At 37.5% G+C, this 18,183-nt stretch overlaps 1 protein-coding gene across 1 annotated transcript in view; it reads left to right on the top strand.

Moving 5' to 3' along the window:
* The window catches only part of DCC (DCC netrin 1 receptor), a 588,022-nt gene that overhangs the window by 349,315 nt on the left and 220,524 nt on the right, over nucleotides 1–18,183 (top strand). The window contains exons 10-12 of the mRNA XM_036322656.1: nucleotides 3,120–3,268; nucleotides 5,131–5,269; nucleotides 10,248–10,297. Coding sequence (XP_036178549.1) covers nucleotides 3,120–3,268; nucleotides 5,131–5,269; nucleotides 10,248–10,297 — 338 coding nt within the window. The remainder of the gene's footprint in view (nucleotides 1–3,119; nucleotides 3,269–5,130; nucleotides 5,270–10,247; nucleotides 10,298–18,183) is intronic.

Raw genomic sequence — 18,183 nt, 5'->3', positions numbered from 1 at the left:
AAAAGAACCAGAAATCTTTTGGAGAAATGTGATTCCAGAGCTGGGGCAGGATCAAGATGAAGCTGTAATATATTATGCCAGGAAGAAAGGAAGTGCTCCTGTGAAGGATGGGGCATGTCATAAGGACAGAAGATTAAAGGGGGCTCCACTGGCCAAATCTGGCACAATTCAAACACCCAAATAGTTAAGTGCCGGGGCTGACCAGCAGACCCTGAGCAGCAGATGAGTAGATTACTCTGACATATGTTTCTGTGAAAGAGAAGGCTAAGGGGCTTGTTTGGCTTTAGGAACCAAAACAGCCCCAATTGCCTGCCTCATTAGCCTTTAATTGTAACAACAGCTTGAACTGAAATTAACCTCTAGATACAATCAACAGGGTAGGTATCCTTGAGAAAGCTCCTGCTTCTGCAAGGTCGGGTCTTAAAGACTAAACATAGAGATTCCAGCAAAACACCCAGGGGATCAGACTTGTTTGGACAAGTCAAGGTAGGGGCTGCCACCTTCAGCAAGGTACCCGACCTTTTGCAGAATCCTCCTTATAGACTTTCAAACCAAGTCCTGTACTTTCTCACAATTAAGAACAATAATGAATTGTAGAATATGATAAAGAAGGAACCCATGTCCCCATAACAATAATAGATACATAGAGAAAAATATGGGCTCTTGCTTATAATTGAATGCTGAGTGCCAAGTTGCTAATTCAGAAGAAGTGCTTGAATAGAAAAATAACCACCTTTGTAATCACCCTGGTAAAGGTTGATTCCATCAAGAACCATGAGTAGATGCTCACTCTAAGGGGAGCTGATAAAGAGCATGATATTTACCTGGTCCTGATGTAGTCATCTCCCCACAGATTGCTTATTAGCTGGAAGTGATGGAGCAGGGGTCAGAGTCGGGGTGGGAGTGCAGGGTGGGCAGTAAATTCCACCTGGAGAAACCTGACAGCACCTTGACCAGGTACCCAACATTCACATCCAAGTGACTAAGAGAGGTCTTGTGCCTCTGGAGGTGATGCCCTGAGAAGGACGGACATCTCTTCATGTTTCATTTCTGACTGGAATGCATAACCTAAATTCAACATGAAGAAACAAAGACAAACCCAAAATGAGAAACATTCTATTAATTAAAAAAGACTATAGTCTTCAAACATAAAAATGGCTTAAAGATAAAGAAAGGCTCTGGAATTGTTTCAGCTTAAAACAGACTAAAGAGACTGGCTGAGGAAAGGTAGAGAAATGCTACATCAATGACAACATTGGGTCAGTTGGCACAATTGCAATACAGATGAAGATTAGATAAAAATATTGAATGAATGTGAAATGCACTGAAGTTAATAACTATAGTATCCATGTACACATTAGCTCTTAGGAAATATGCACTAAAATTTATAGGGGTAAAGAGCTGTGTACAGCTTAATCTGAACAGAGAGATATGGATATATATTCTTTCTACCTATCAAGAGATAATAAATAAATAGTCTCAATATGTATTTATATAGATTATAGGTAGCATTTATCACTACACATAAAATCTATATATAATAGGTGATAATGCAATCTATAGATATATATAGAAAGGAAGACTACATATGTCTAGTGAGATGGATAATGATAAAATATATAGAACAAAGTGTTAACAATGGGTATATCTGGATAAAGGGAATGTGGGTGTTCTTTGTATTATTCATTGTTAAAATTGTCTGTAGGTTTACAATAATTTCTAAAGTTTTTAAGAAGTTCTTAACAGTCATTTGTAAAGGTGAAAAGAATGCAATTGTCAGTAATAATGGTTCTCAAGATCCGGCAACTGGTGGGAAAATATGTGAAAGTGACATAAAATATGTGTTTCTGACATGAATATATTTATTTCCCCCAAATGAATGTGTGAGCAGTAATACCTTAAGGCGGCTGGGTTTCATGGAACAAATTCTGAAAAATGATCCCGAGACACAGGTGCCTGGCAAATCTAAAAAGGTATCATTAGATATGTCAGCCACGTTTTCATATGATAATTTGCTATGGAAGTTCAAACTCGCAGGACTGTAGTATGGGCCTTTAATGTATAGCTGTCCAAAGCTAGGTGGTACCCAAGAACATACACGGCGTGTGAAGTTAACATAGTTACACTGGCAGTGCCAAGACTTTATTTATTTTACATTGTCATAGCATGGCTATTTTCCATTTACCATTCACAAACCATACATATTTAGGTATATTTGCACAAATAAAAAAAATAGGCACAATTCAAAATTTGCAAAGCTGGAATCTGAAGGATTTTCTTAACGCATTTTGTACCCAGATCTGATCTTATGCTAGACTATGGATAGTCTTTAATAATTCTAGTTTGTGTGAATATCATATATTTGCTGAAAATACATGATTTGATAACAGGGTACTACCACAGACTCTAGTAGGGAGCTTACATAAAGCTCTGCATACCCACCATGTTAGCTTTCTAACATTTGAAAATTTCTGGATCTGAAAATACATCCGGACACAGTGTTTGCTGAAGTAAATGTAGACCTGTGCTGTCTAGCTACTCTAATGCGGAAGTTACTTATCCTTGATTGAGTTAACAGTTATGAGAGAAAATGGAATACTAGAAAATAAAATGGAAAATTAAATCCTGCAATTAATATAAAGGAGCCAGAATTGGGCAAGACCTTAAAATGCTGACTAAAGACAGTGAGTGTGGTCAATTATCCATAGCCGTGCTGTCTATTGGAGTGAACCAAGATGTCCAGATATTCTCATGGTAGTTTCTTTTTCCCCTCCGCAGTTATTAGCAAGACACAGGCAAAGGCACGCTGACACAGTGGAACTTTCTCCACACTACGAATTTCGATTAAGAATCCCACCTTTTCCTCCTATTATCCTTGACCAGCTTCTTCAACTGTAAAATGAAATAAATGTAAATGCATATAAGTCCTCTTCTGAATATGAAAATGAGAAATAACTCCAAAATGTTACTACTGTGTATTTTATGGTTTTATATCCGTATTCCGTATGGTTTTAAAGGTACTACATGTTGCTATAGTTTCCTCAAACTGTAAAAGATGTCGTTCCGATTGTTTGGAGAAAGAGAACCCTCTTGTACTAATCCATTTCTCTTGTACACAGTGCAAGTTCCAGGGCCAGTAGAAAACCTGCAAGCTGTATCTACCTCACCTACCTCAATTCTCATTACCTGGGAACCCCCTGCCTATGCAAATGGCCCAGTTCAAGGTTACAGATTGTTCTGCACTGAGGTGTCCACTGGGAAGGAACAGGTAGGCGAGGGAATGGGTCCCACTGCTGCCACCTGTTGGTTTGGCTCTAGGGCTGGAGAAATAGACGCTTGTAAGCTCCCAATGTCTAGTCCAGTGTCCGGCATATTAATTGGATAGCTGAACAGTTTTAAAGTACCTGTCACTTGAAATGTTATGCAATTTAATTGAATTCTGGTGCTAAGAGAGGCCAATGGGTAATGAGATGGATCAGAAAGGATACCTATGTTTTGTGTGAGTAGATAGGTGCCCAGGCCAGTGTAACCACATTTGTATTAACCCATCTGGTCCCAGAAAGCATTTGTACTTTCAGTCCTTAACCTAAGAGAGGATTTCTCTTACTGTCAATGATATCACCCAAGTTGCTGTTTTCATTCTTATCTATTTGATGGTATATCTGTCTTCTTCCCATATCAGACTGTCACCTGTCACTTTTTTTTTCAGTCTACCTTACTCAGAAGGCTACCTGCCTCCTTCTTACATTTCCCCCCAATCTGTCATTAGTACAGACACCTGAAAATAGGCCAGTTGGATTTCAGATAAAGTAAGAGTGACTGAGTCTTAGGGAGACTCAGCAGTTCTCCTTTGTGACTGTATATGTTGTTGTAAATCCTCACCCAAGAATATTTTTCCATTGATTTTTAGAGAGAGTGGAAGGGAGAGAGAGAGAGAGAAAGAGAGACAGAGAAACATTTATGTGAGAGAGACACATTGATTGGTTGCCTCCAATCAGGGCTGGGGAACCTGCTACCGAGGTACGTGCCCTTGACCAGAATCAAACCTAGGACCCTTCAGTCCGCAGGCTGATGCTCTATCCACTGAGCAGAACTGGCTAAGACTCATGACTATTGAGATGTTTACTTCCAGATTCTCAGCTTCATGTGGGAGAAGTTGTATAGGCAAGTATGTAGTTAAATGGGAAAGACAGAGAGGTGACCTTGGGACAGCCTAGTTCTGAGGTCATTGTGACGTTTCCGAAGCCTACTGTGGTCTTCGTGCTCCCCCATAAACTGTGTGATAAAGGTTTTTTCATTTAAAAACCTGTTTTGCAGCAGTTTTATTCGGAAATAGTTCTAATTCCCAAGTCATGTTGTAAAATAAGAATCACTAGGAGTTCCTCCTATGTAATCATTCATTCCACTTTCTGTGCTTGCCCTTTAGCTCTTAGTTTCATCTTCCTATTCTATCCACTTTTCTACATATTTTAGCTCTTCAATAATGCATATCACCAATCCATTTAAATAAATCCCAAAATGATGTTACCCAAGATAGATGTGAGTGAGAGGATCCTAGCAGAGAGCTAAATTATCGGTCTTCTGGAGCAAATTGGCTCTGATTGCTCAGTGACCTTGACCTTCAGCACCTCATTTCTGCAGCTATGAAGGGCTGACAGCAGCACCCAGCCTACCTCACAGCATTCAGGCAGATACAAACGGTGGCAAACTCTCTGTCAGTTTTAAGAGACATGAGCCTGTTTCCGCTAGGGAAGAAGGAAGTCTACTGTTTCCTGGGGAGCTATCCACTTAGGGTGCAGGAGCAGCGCTCTGTTCCCCTGAATTTAATAGCTGCCTCCTGCCTGTCAGGGTCTCAGTGTGGCCTCTCTGTTCAATGCGTTAGGTGGCGTTAAACAGATTGGAACATAATGACTGTAGAAACAGCACGGTGCTGTTTTAACCAGGAGTCTGCAGAGAGGCTGGGTTTCAGCGGGGGAGTGAGTGTCACAAGCGGATTTTACAACAGTTCATTCTAAGGCCGGAGTGTGGTTTTCAGAGTAGCAGTCTAATGTCCAAGTTCCTGACTAAACAGAATGGCTGCCATTCCGGCTTCCATGTGCCTCCTGAATGACAGTTGTTTTATGTCTCCAGAATATAGAGGTTGATGGACTGTCTTATAAGCTGGAAGGCCTGAAAAAATTCACGGAATACAGTCTTCGATTCCTAGCTTATAATCGCTATGGGCCCGGAGTCTCGACTGACGACGTAACGGTGGTTACGCTTTCTGATGGTAAGTTACAGCCAGTAACACTTGACTCACATATTTGTCATCTCACTTTTTTATGTCACTATTTTATGTCATATTTACACATATTTTATGTCACTTTCACACTAGAATCAAATAATATGGTGTCTATGTCAGAGATTTCATTTTCAGCGTTTCCCAACTAAAACTTGATGGCATATGTTAGCATACATTAGAATTTTAGCTACTTCACTCAAACTTTTACAGTCAAATTTAAACTTTCATAAGTCAGGATGGCCTCATAGGTGATCTTCAAGTGTGACTACTGCCTAGGAGCTCAAAATGATTTTTTTGCACTTTTCTTTATTTCTTTTACCACAAATACATTTGTACATGTATTTGCACTATATACATTGGCATGTTGCTTTTATTTCTCATTCTTAAAAAAGGTAGATTAAAATTTTAAATGATGGACAATTCTACATATTCACCTTCATTTGAAAGTATAGCATAAGAATTTAGGCCAAATAATCCAACATTGAAAGTATTACAGCTGAATATAAAATATATACATTTAATTGTCCCATGCTAACAAATGAAAGATTACACATACCTTTTTAAATATCATAAAAGAGAGAAAGAAGACTTCATAAAGAGGATAGACTACACAAAAAGTTGCAGAGGAAAATGTTAGTATAAGAAATGGATAAAAATGAAATGGGAAATTTAATAAAAAGTCAAAATAAAGTACAAATGAGGATAGAATGTAGGATCAGTGAAAATTCGGGCAGGTGTAGAAATGCAAAGATGTGACCTCCATGAATATTAAAAAGGCAACAAAACTATTTCTTTTCAGCACTGGTTTCCATGTTGGTATGTGTAATTCTATAAATTATTAATCTTTGAATTTAAAAAAATGACTTTAGCTTGTGATTCCTTGACCGATCCACCATTCTTTAATCTGGGAATGTATCTGGGCCTATATTTCACACAATATCAGAGGGATGAGGAAGGGCATCCATGCTATTAAGGGTAGTGCAACAATGACACGTGCGTAAATCTCATTTGCAATTTCAATTTTAAAAAATGTTCGATGTGTGACACCTCTTCATTTTTAATGTAATTCTTATGCCCATCCAACTGATTCTGTTATTGAAGACAGGACAGAATATTTGTTGGCAGAATAAATTACTTCACAACTTATAATTATAAAAATAAAAGAAAAACAAATGAAAATGAATATTTTGCATAATTTATGTAGATTTCATTCACACTCTGAACTGTAAGACTGTGGCCTTATTTTCCACTTAGGTTTTAAATGTCATAGTGAGAAAGATAGATTATTACTCATTAGTCCAAGAATTATCACTTAGAAATGTTAATGATAATGGAAATGTAGAAATTTAGGAGTTAGAAAATGCCTGTCACTATATCAAAGGATTTCATGATCCTTACCCAACAAGCATCGCTGTACAAGGGACCCCAATTTTTCTCCATCAGATACATTTGATAGGAGAAAACGGGAACTGCATGACCCTCTTGACGCGGACTCCCTGAACATGTCCGCATTCATCTGTACAGTCAAGTCATGTTTCCAACAAAAACCCGGCACTCTTGGCTTCCATTCCCTACCACCCAGCCCCCTTCTCTCCACTTCAGCGTGACGTCTTCTCCTCTACTGAAGCTGTGTACGGTGAGGTCGTGCACCACATAGATATGTACTTAATCACATTTAATGGTCACCTGCTTCCCAGCGCCAGGCCAGCTCATTTCTCCTTGACTAAAAGGGAGATGTGAAAATTAAACGGGCTAATCCATGCAAACACCTAAAAAGATGAGCATGACATGCATCTAAGTATTTACTAAATGTAATCTATGCCAATGGGTGTGTGCCTTTCTCAATTAATAACAAAAATTACTATAGAACAAATTCTCTACTTTCTTTCCTGACTAAGGCATGAATAGCCAGTGTGCGATCAATGGACAGTAAGAGATTTTTATATCACCAAAAAATAGAAAAAATACATCAACACCATTGTTATAAACCCACTTTTAAGACTTTGTGGCTTTCAATTCCCAGTACAGAAAATAATATTGATATTTATCAAGTGTGGTATTAAAAAAGAAGTGCAAATAGGTATCCGTTCTCTTATTAATTTTTGGCTTTCTGGAAATACTATTTTGAAACTTACATTAAAATGACAGTTGAAGGTTACATATCAATTAACCGGTACCGAGAACAAAATGTGTGGTAATTTTAAGTAAATTTCTCCTTACTCCAAAATTCATTCACCTATCATAAATCCATCTAGTGTTACTGAAATTATATTTTGAAACTAATTGTGAAAAAGTGGGTGTAACATGATTAGTATATGACATGTAAATATTACCATATCATGTGGAATATAATATTAACCAATGTCACCCCAATATATTTAATGAAATAAAAATAAAAACACAATACACCTACCAAATGGCTAAAATTTTAAAAATTGAAAATACCCAATGTTGGTAAAGATATAAAGCACCTGGAACTTTGCTACATTCTTAGTAGGAGTGTAAATTAGTACAACCACTTTGGTAAAGTTTATATCTATCGAAGCTTAGCATATGTTTCACCCCCCCATTGGGGTTTGCACTTTTGCCAGTATTTCTACTCTTTGGTATATAATGAAGGAAGTGAGTGCAATTGTCCATCCAAAGACATGTGCAAGAATAGCAAGCAGATTTAGTCTTAGAGCCGCAAACTGGGCATGGTCCAAATATTACTTGTCAGTAGAGTGGACAAATGTAAAACGGAATGGTCATATACTATATTGTAATACTATGGAGTAATAAAAATAACAACAGCCCTAGCCAGTTGGCTCAGTGGATAGAGCAATGGCCTGTGGATCGAAGGGTCCTGGGTTTGATTCCAGTCAAGGGTATGTACCTTGGTTGCAGGCTCCTTCCCCACCTGGGCCCTGGTCAGAGCTCCTGCAGGAGGCAACCAATGGATGCAGTTCTCTCACATCGATATTTCTCTCTGTTTCTCCCTCTCTCTTCCACTCTCTCTCTAAAAATCAATGGAAAAATATCCTCAGATAAAGATTAAAAATAAAAAATAAACAACAACAAACAACAGAAACAAAAACTATTGCTCCATGCTGCAACATGAAAGAAACTGATAATGAGCAAAAGATGCAGCCTGGATAAATAACAACTCTGCTTTCATTTTTAGTGAGCTCCACAGCGAGCTAAACTAATGATGGAGGTAGAAGTCAGAACAGTGGCCTGACTGGGAAGAGGTGCCAGGGAGCTTTCCAAGGGGCTATAAGTGTTCTGTTTCTTCATCTCAGTGGTGTTTAAATGGAAACACACAGACAACCTTACCAAGTCATACATTCAAGACTTGTGCATTTTACTAGACATATGCTATAACTTCATCAAATAATTGCAAGACAAAAGCTGGTTGTGAAACCCTGAATATGAAAAAGATTTTTAAATACCTTACAACTTTTCTCCAACACCTATTGGCTGAGTGTGCCTGATGTGCTGGGCTCCTGTTGATACTGGGGATGTAATAGCAAAAGGGACAAAAATTCTGGTCCCTGTGGGGTTAATATTCTATATTTGATAAGAAAACTATCATATGAATGGAAACAAATTAATAACATCTATTTTTAATTATGAAATATATTTTTAAAATACTTGTTGGTGTAATTCATGAAAAACAAGTGTCCAGTGAACAATTTATCACAAGCTACATTAGCTATAGCTTTTATCAAACACTAACACAAGTTCAAAATTAAAACAAAATAAGAGGTTACAATTCCCATCCTATCCAGAAAGGCCCAGGAGCTAAGATTTAAGTAAGTACTCATGTGTTTATTTAATCATTGAGTTATTTATTAGGTGTCAGATTAGAGGATATAATAATAATACATATATCATACCATTATGCTGATTATATTTCAGAAGCTAAATTCAGAGTATAGAATAATTAAATTTGGGGTAAAACATAAGTAACCTAGTAAAACATAGATATCGTTCATGTTTAAGTAAGAGGGAGCATGACAAAAAATTATTGAAAATGCTAAGAGCATTTCTTCCCCATGAAATTCACCTATTCATCCTGAAGAAGGAGAGGTACCCCTCATTTTACAGATCAATCTATATTAAACATTTATTGACTGCTACTTCTATTGTGGGGCAGAGAGCTTTATTTTTTTATGATTCACCTAAGACATATAGAATAGTGGCTGACACAGAACAGCCGTTCAGGGAATGGTTGTCTTTGAATTCCTCACATGCTAGAATGTTTGCTTTTTTGATATAGTAAATATTCATGGTAAGTGTTGTGGAGGAAACTGTATATATTCTTCCTTATTTCATGAATGGGGCAATCAAAGTGCCGGCAAGAGAAAGAAAATTCCTAGAAGATCCACAAAGAAAAATAAACGGCTCCTTTGTTAATAGAATGGACTCACCAGATGCCATTTGGTAACCTGCCTCTGTGACCGAGGGGTTTAATCACGTTCAGCTGAAAAAAACGGGGGGGGGGGTTGTATTTCTTCTTTTCACCTTTTAAGAGATAATAAAGGTTGCATTAAAGGGATTGAGCAACACAAGTGGTCATTAGAATGACACATTTCATCCTAAAACCATGCAGATGCTGAAACGCACAGCATCTTAAGCCTTTAAAACCACTCCAGGAAACCTCCTGTGTGTTTTTATTGGTTTCCTGGGAAGGTTATTGCCAGAAAGCTATAATTAAATGTCGGTGTTTGGCGTCACGGCAGGTGCTCTCTTGCCTAATAGTGTTTGGGGCTCCCTAGATGGATAACTGGCCCACCAAGCGAGTAGAAATAAGCAAATGTAGGTGTGTTGTTTTTTAGACCTCTCCAGGAAAATCTGAAAGTGCCACCTGGATCAGCCTAGCTGCTTGTCAGGATGAACTGTGAAAAAGACCCCGTTCTGAGTGATACAGCTCCTCTTTCCTGACGCTGCCAGTAACCATCTCACCTTGTTTTGTTCCTTTCAGTGCCCAGTGCCCCACCTCAGAACGTCTCGCTGGAAGTGGTGAATTCGAGGGTGAGTTGTTGAAATGTTCACTGTTTTGTTACCTGTGGACACGTGACCTTTGCTCACTCACCCACGTGCAGGGTGAATGGTGTGCCCACGTAAAGAAATGTCCAGAAGGGTGTCATTGTTCCTGCATCTTCTTAGACCACACTTGAATTCATTATAAGGAGAATGTGTATATTTTTACACTTAATTTTATAGGTGTTATAACAATAAAAGGCTATTCCACCAGGAAGAAAAAGTTCTATTTGCTGATATTCCCAAGTATAGGACATCATATGCAAGCTGAAACACTTGAATATAGGAATGAATGGGACAATTGGAAGAGAGGGATAAAGCAAGTCTTTGTTTGCTGAAAGATTAATTAGAATTGAATGCTTCATCGCCATCTCAATGCTTCCCTTATGTCTATAGACAGTGATGGCATTCGTGAGGCCCAAAAAGGTTGTATTTATGAAGCAACATCACCCAGTGGCCAATGTTTCCTGACCAGGGAAGTGGATATAAATTTCGAAAGGATTTAAGTTAGGCTAGTTATAGCTGAAAAAAAGAACCTATTGCCAAACTTTAGTTTTCTAGAAACATCTTATTTCAAGTGTGTCTCAGGGTTGGAAATCAGTCCAAACCCTATAGAAGAGAGAAGCAAACAAGGATCGGTCAGGCTTGACTCTGTTGTGACCTGCTGTGTGCGCTCTGGTTGTGTTCACTGCCCCTGGCCTTAGAGCGGGATTGACCTCACTGGTCTCTGAGCTCTGGACACAGCAGGGGAATTCTGTGGGTCTTCGAGACACTCATACTTGCGTGTTTAATCCTGGCTTTCCCTTGTAGTATCTGTATGTGATCTTAGAAAACTTTCCAAACTCATCAAATGTCAGTTTCTCTATTCGTGTAGTATGGGTAGCAATGCCTTCCTTGTTGGTTTATCATGAGGAAATAGTAGCATAACATATACAATAGGCCGACTTAATGTCAATAGTGATTACTTCAATCATTGTACAAATCTTTGCCATATTTTGCAAAAATCGCTGATGCAGCCATATTTTGGTGACTTTGACCAGATTTTCCTCTCTCGTATGAATTTAATTTTTGGAGCTCATGAAATGTCTTTAAAATTGTTAGCCTCTTATATTTTTAGGCAGCGTATTGGATAAGAAGTAGTGAGATAAATTTAAAATTAGAAGGGATGAAAATAAATGAATTTAGGGAGAGAAAATAAGCTAAAGGAAAATAACCAGGAAAAAACATCACCCTAACAAAGACATCGTTTGCAGCAACAATAAATGTTTTACAGATGCACCACTCAGATTAAGAGATTGCCAAAGTAAAGTCAAAAAGATTTCTACAATTATTATAGGTTGTTATTGAATGAAATTTGGAAAGCATATTGTAATTCCTCTTTTTTGAATGACTCCTTTTTATTAGCATTTTAATCCACCTCATATCTTTCTTCGAGGACACAACATAGAAATTGATATAAAGCTATTTAATATGTGTGCTTGTATCCCTTAAAAATCTATTCAACTATGGGTGAATATCTTGTTATGAAATGTGAATGAGGCATTATTGAGTGACCCTGGATGATGACTGTATTTAAATATGGATTTATTACTTTCCTGAACAGGGAATTCCTAGATTGTAAAACTGACTTTTTCCTATCTGTCATCTACCTACCTACCTACACACACACACACACACACACACACACACACACACACACACACAAATATCACAGCCCATACTCTTCTATAATATGTGATGGAAACACTCCTGCTTCCATCCTCTTGTAATTACCTGGGAACATTGCACTGCTAGGAAATGTAACTTGCTTGGAGCTTTGCAGAGTGAATACAGTTGGCCAGATGCTGGAATGCCTCTTCCTTTCCTCTCGCGCCCTCTGTGATCTTATTTCCTAGCTTTTGAGGAATTATAAATTATTTTCTTGGATTGTTGCCTAGAGAAAAGAAACTGGATGATCTAAACACTCTTTTATCATTCCCAATATCTTGATGCAGAGAAAGATAAAAACAACATTCTATTTTGATAGTCATCTTTTGTTTGAAACAACAGTTCTCAAATGTACTAATATATACTCTTGACTAATACCATTTCAAGGAACATGATTTATTTAAAAAGAAACATTGTTGAATGAGTATTGTATTCTTTTAGACTAATAGAATTATGACTTTTAGGTTATTCTTTTCACTTCGGATTTTTATGTTATATAGAAGGAACAGACCAATTTTAAAATCTGTGGTTATATTTATATGGTAAATCTATATCAAATTTGCAGTTATATGCCCTAGCCAGTTTGGCTCAGTGTATAGAGCAGTGGTTTTCAACCTTCTGGCCCTTTAAATACAGTTCCTCATGTTGTGGTAACCCCCCACCATAAAATTATTTTCGTTGCTACTTCATAACTGTAATGTTGCTACTGTTATGAATCGTAATGTAAATATCTGATATGCAGGATGGTCTTAGGCGACCCCTGTGAAAGGTTCGTTCAACCGCCAAAGGGGTTGCGACCCACAGGTTGAGAACCGCTGGTATAGAGCATCATCCTGTGGACTTAAGGGTCCCAGGTTTGATTTCAGTCAAGGACACAAGCCCAGGTTGCGAACTCAATCCCCATTAGGGGACATGCAGGAGGCAGCCGATCAATGATTCTCTCTCATCATTGATGTTTCTCTCTCTCTCCCTCTCCCTTCCTCTCTAAAATCAATAAAAGTATATTTTTAAAAATTGCAGTTATAAAACATAATTGACCATTTTATAGATAAGCAATGAGGAAATTTGGTGGTGATAATATTTTTGCACACAGATGGCTAGAACTGAAAAGTCACATTTATAGTTGCTTGCTACTATTATGGCCACCTATAAGCCAGTTGAACCAAGAAATTATGATCCAGGGTATGTGAACAGAGAGTACCTTATGCATTTAGGAAAAATAACCAAAGGAAATTTTGGTGCTCTTGTTCTTGAAAAGGAAGTGTAGTGGGTACCTTATAAAGCTGTAACCACAGGTAAAACTAGATCCCTTTCTGCAGGGTAAATGTGAACACAAACTTGGTTTTGAAGGAAGGACTTGAACTATAGATACTAGTTTAGATAATATAAGATGGTTATTTTTTGCACTAAAATTTTGCTTACAACAACAAATATTTTTATAAGAAAAAAATAATGTTTTACAGTATAGACTTTAAAATGTGATTGTTTTATTAAGAAAAATTTTTATGGCCCGGCTGGCATAGCTCAGTGGTTGAATGTCAGCTTATGAACTAGGAGGTCACAGTTCAAATCCCTGTCAGGTCATATGCCCAGGTTGTGGGCTCGATCCCCAGTGTGGGGCATGCAGGAAGCAGCCTATCAATGATTCTCTCTCACACTGTTATATATAATCGTAGGTAATATATATACATATACACTATATCTATCTATATCTGTATCTGCATATGTCTAATGCTAAAACCATGAATAGGCTTTGCCTCTATGGAGCTCACAGTTTAGTAGGAAAACATGTGAGAAAATTTATGTTTTATCTATTCATACTTAACCTATTCCAACCCTTCAAAGTTGACATTATATCCTCATTGATAAAATGAGAGAGTTGGAGAGGTCACCTCTGAAATCTCTCGTGGCTCCAAACACCAGTAACTGTATTTCCACCTTTTAGCTTCTCAATCATTTTATCTTTACAGAATTAGAGAAAATGGAACAAGCATATTAGCTAAAATATACCGATCTTCACTGACACACTCAGACATTTATCAACTGAACACTATAGGGTGATTGTAAGGAATGAAAATATTAAACCCAAATTTAAACAACAACAAGAACACACACACACACACACACACACACACACACACACACACACACACCCCACTGGGCATGGATTATCACACAGGTATAGATTTTTTAAGCGCAGAATACTGGATTCCTCTCCTTATGTCACACACACCTCTCTAGTGTTGAAACCCTTATCCTTGAGAATCAGAAACATCTGTGTGGAAGTCATCGTGTTGCATTTCTGGAAGCTCTTTTACGACAATTATATGGAGTGTGTGCCGCCTTCTCTGCAGCAGTAGATTTTGTGGCGGGTTTCTTCCTGCGACTCAACGCATCTCACTCCCCTGTGTGTCAGCAGGACTTGGCATGCTTAAATAACTTGAAAATTAGTTTAGTGACCATACAATTCCCTTTAACCAGGCACTACCCAAAGGGAGAACTAAAACAGCTATTCCAACTCCAGACACCAAACTGGTCATCTTGGCCCCAGATGTTTTAGCATATACTAGTATATACATTTTTAACATTTCAGAGGGAATCTAAATGTTGTATCCCGGGGTAACTAACCTCGGAGGGCATGCTTCTGAAGATGGGGTGTGACAGGGTGGATTTAGCGCTGAGGCCTCTCTCTCCTGTCCTTGGGCGAGTGGTACTTCCCTTTTCAACAGAAGTGATAGCCAGGTGAACAGCTGAGTGGGTCATTTGCATTTGACTCCATCTGGGATACCACTTGTTAGGTACTGAGAGCAAAAGTGTGAAAATGAAGAGAAGGAGAAAAGGGAGGAAGGGAAAACAAGGAGGCGATGTGAGTTAAGATGTTAATTTGCAGGCCCTCTGTGGTTTCCTGTCTGAAATTTGGGTTGTCTTCTCTTGACTGTGCAGAGGGCACAGAATTCACATTGCTCCCTGCTGCATATAACCCCCCTGAAAACATTTCTGCACACAGGTGTTCTGGAACCTTCCTGTAAATGACCATCTTCCTGTTTTATCTTATTCAGAGGCATGGGCCTCAGATAGCTCTGGGGGAAAAACCATAATTTGATTTCTTTCTGAATCATCCTAAATCCTTTATAAAACACACTTTGGGACTGAGGTTTTTGGAACCAGAGCTCAGAGCCCTCCCGTCACAAATATAGTGAGTTTCTGAAATGGATTTAGTGCAGATAAAGAAGACACCTGGGAGACCCGAGATGATTGGTTCCATTTAACAATAACTCAGAAACTGGCATTTGCTTACTGATGGACAATTTAAATACGATAATGTTTATGCTCACAAATGCTGGTATTTGTCCTCAATCAAAATACACAGAGATTTCTGTTTGAACATGGTGTCTGGAGCAGTTATCCATCAATTCAGTTCAAGGAGATGTAGATCTCTGATGTTTATTTTATTGATCCCTTCATTGATCCATTATGTGACTGTTCCTTGAGCATAGCTAATACCCAGGAAATTATGACTGAAACAGTTTTTGGGAGGGTGCAAAAATAGGAACATAATTATAAGGAAGGCAATGTTTTCTGATGGTTCTTACAATGGAGTCTTCTGGTTTTGTCTAGAATTCTAGGATAAACTGAATATACATTTTTATATTATATTAAAATCCAGACTACATGTAATAATTCATGAGACTCCCTCAAAAATAAAACTGTATTTAGTCTGTAATTAGGATAGAGCCATCTTAATATATATCCCTTTCTACTTACATTTATAAAAATTGATAACTTTTATTGTGATAAAATAACATGTATGTAAAAGTTACCATTTTGACCATTTTTAAATGTACAGTCCAGTGACATGAGTATATTCACATTGTTTTGTGGCAATCAGCACTACCCATCTCCAGAACTTTGTATCTTCTCAAACTAAAATTTCCTGTCCTTCACTGTTGAGCCCATCCCCTCCCGTTCTCCTGGTCCTGGCAGCCACACCATTCTTTCTGCATTCTGACTGACTTTACAAAAGAGCGAGGAAACAAAGTCATGGGCAACAATTTTAATGCCTGCTCATTTGATCTTACTAGAGAAATTAAACACTTTTAACATTTTAGATCTTCACTCCCACAGGGAAATGAAGGATGCAATGAATCACAGTGGTCAAAACATAGGCAGATGCTCTAATTGGCTAGGAAGAAACACCTCACTTCCCATTAGTGATAGTGCTTTCAGAATACTTTTGTTCCAACATCTCCCATTTAGATTTTTTTTTAAATCTACTAAAGCCAATTGTCATAGTTACTAACAAGCAACCAGAACTGCATGCATGGGATTGTCCCCGAGTAACTCTGAAAACATGATCTAGGTGATTAGCCTCAGTTTCAGATCGCATCACAATTTAGACTAAGCTCCTCACCTAAAGTGATCTTTTGATTTTGTTTTTGAAAGTCGCAATAAGTCAACAGTTCCCAACTTTTTTTTTCCAGTGAAAACACAATGAATGGATAAGGATAAACTATGAATGGGAAGGATCTTAGGATAGCAAGAAAAAGTTGGATAATAAATTTTTAAATAATATAAATGCATCATACCAAATACATTTCATAAATAAGTTGAATAAGAGAGTACTCTGGAAATTCAAAATATTTGTGTCACACTATCATGCATATTCTTAGAGGGGTTCTTCCTAAAGTCTCATGGTACTTTCCCAAGCAATGAAGTCCCCTATTAGAGACACCAAAGTCTGTGAGAAGTACTTAACTTAATTATGCCATACCCACATTATTTCTTTCTACAGAAGACTTTTACCCTAAATACTATCTTTAATATTTTTTTCAAACTTACTTAAGTCCATCATATATATTCCAAACAAGAACAAAGTGGTCCATGAATTGAGCAAGCTCCCCTCCCCAAATCGGATATTCTCACCTGAATTAATTTAAAACAGATATACAAATAGAGTTAAGTTAAAAAAGAGCGAGAGGGGAGAATAAATTAAATGAATGGAAAGCTAGAAGTGAATATAGTTATAGTCTTTGAAGTGCATAGCTGTAGACGAGGGACCTGAGAGTTACCTGTGCTGTATAGTACAGCACCTGCGTAAATGAGAGGCCTGAATAACTCTCCATGTCAATGTGAACTTTTCCTAATGAAAATACGATTAGAGAAACACTTTCTGGACTGTTCTCATTTTCATATATCAAATACTTAAATACCTCAGTTTTTGCTCTTTTGTGTTTTGAGGTTATTGTATTTTGCCCTTGCAAATTTATTATAGTCACAGCCTATTAGTATGTCTGCGTAAAGAATTGTGACGAAGAGAATGAAAGATGTCATAGAATACCTTCTCTTTTGAGTCTGAGACCCGTTTTAAATATCGCCCTGTAGTTTGTACTTCACCACACACATTTCCAATGGCTCCATTTCTGGTTGGTTCCGAAGGCAAAGCTCACTGTAGCCTTTCCATGAAGGTTAATGAGATTTCCCTCAAGTCATACATTTTTGAAAAGTAGGAAGTTGAATAATGGGCCTAAATTAAATGAACTTAGGTCTAGTTATAATGTCCCTGATTTTAATTTAGTTCACGGGAGTTTCCCTTATAGTTGGGATGCTTTATTAGTTAGAAGACATGAATAGGTTTAGCTCTGCCAATAAGTGAAAGCAGTTACGAACCATGTGATTTGTTTTCAAAGACGTGGAAACATTTGCCTAAAGGCAGAAAATGCAATTCACTAATGTAGCTTAAAATGTTGCTTACATTTGAAAACAACTGTTAAAAATACAATTACTTCTTCATCTGAAAGATTAAGACATTAGCATAAGTTATTTCAATTAACATTCTTGACACATATTTAAGGAGCACTTAATAATAATAATAATAATAATAATAATGATAATGGCAATAGCTAACTTTTTCATTAGGTATTTTGTGTCTAGCAAATGTGAGAAGCAATTAAATCAGTATTTCATTTAATGCTTATAACAACCTTATAAGTATTCTTTATTACACTAATTGCTGGAAGACCAACCTTGAGCTGTGCTTATTGCTGAGAAAGCTGCATGATGGTGATCCAATGTCCTTCTTTCCAGAAGCTTACTTACAGTCAAGGACAGAGAGTAGACTGAGAAGCAAACAAAGAAATTAACAACTAACACAATAAAATGGTAAATTCTCT

Source organism: Myotis myotis, unplaced genomic scaffold (genome assembly GCF_014108235.1).
Source record: "Myotis myotis isolate mMyoMyo1 unplaced genomic scaffold, mMyoMyo1.p scaffold_m19_p_9, whole genome shotgun sequence".
NCBI classification, from domain to species: Eukaryota; Metazoa; Chordata; class Mammalia; order Chiroptera; family Vespertilionidae; genus Myotis; species Myotis myotis.
This window is presented reverse-complemented; position numbering and strand designations above follow the sequence as displayed.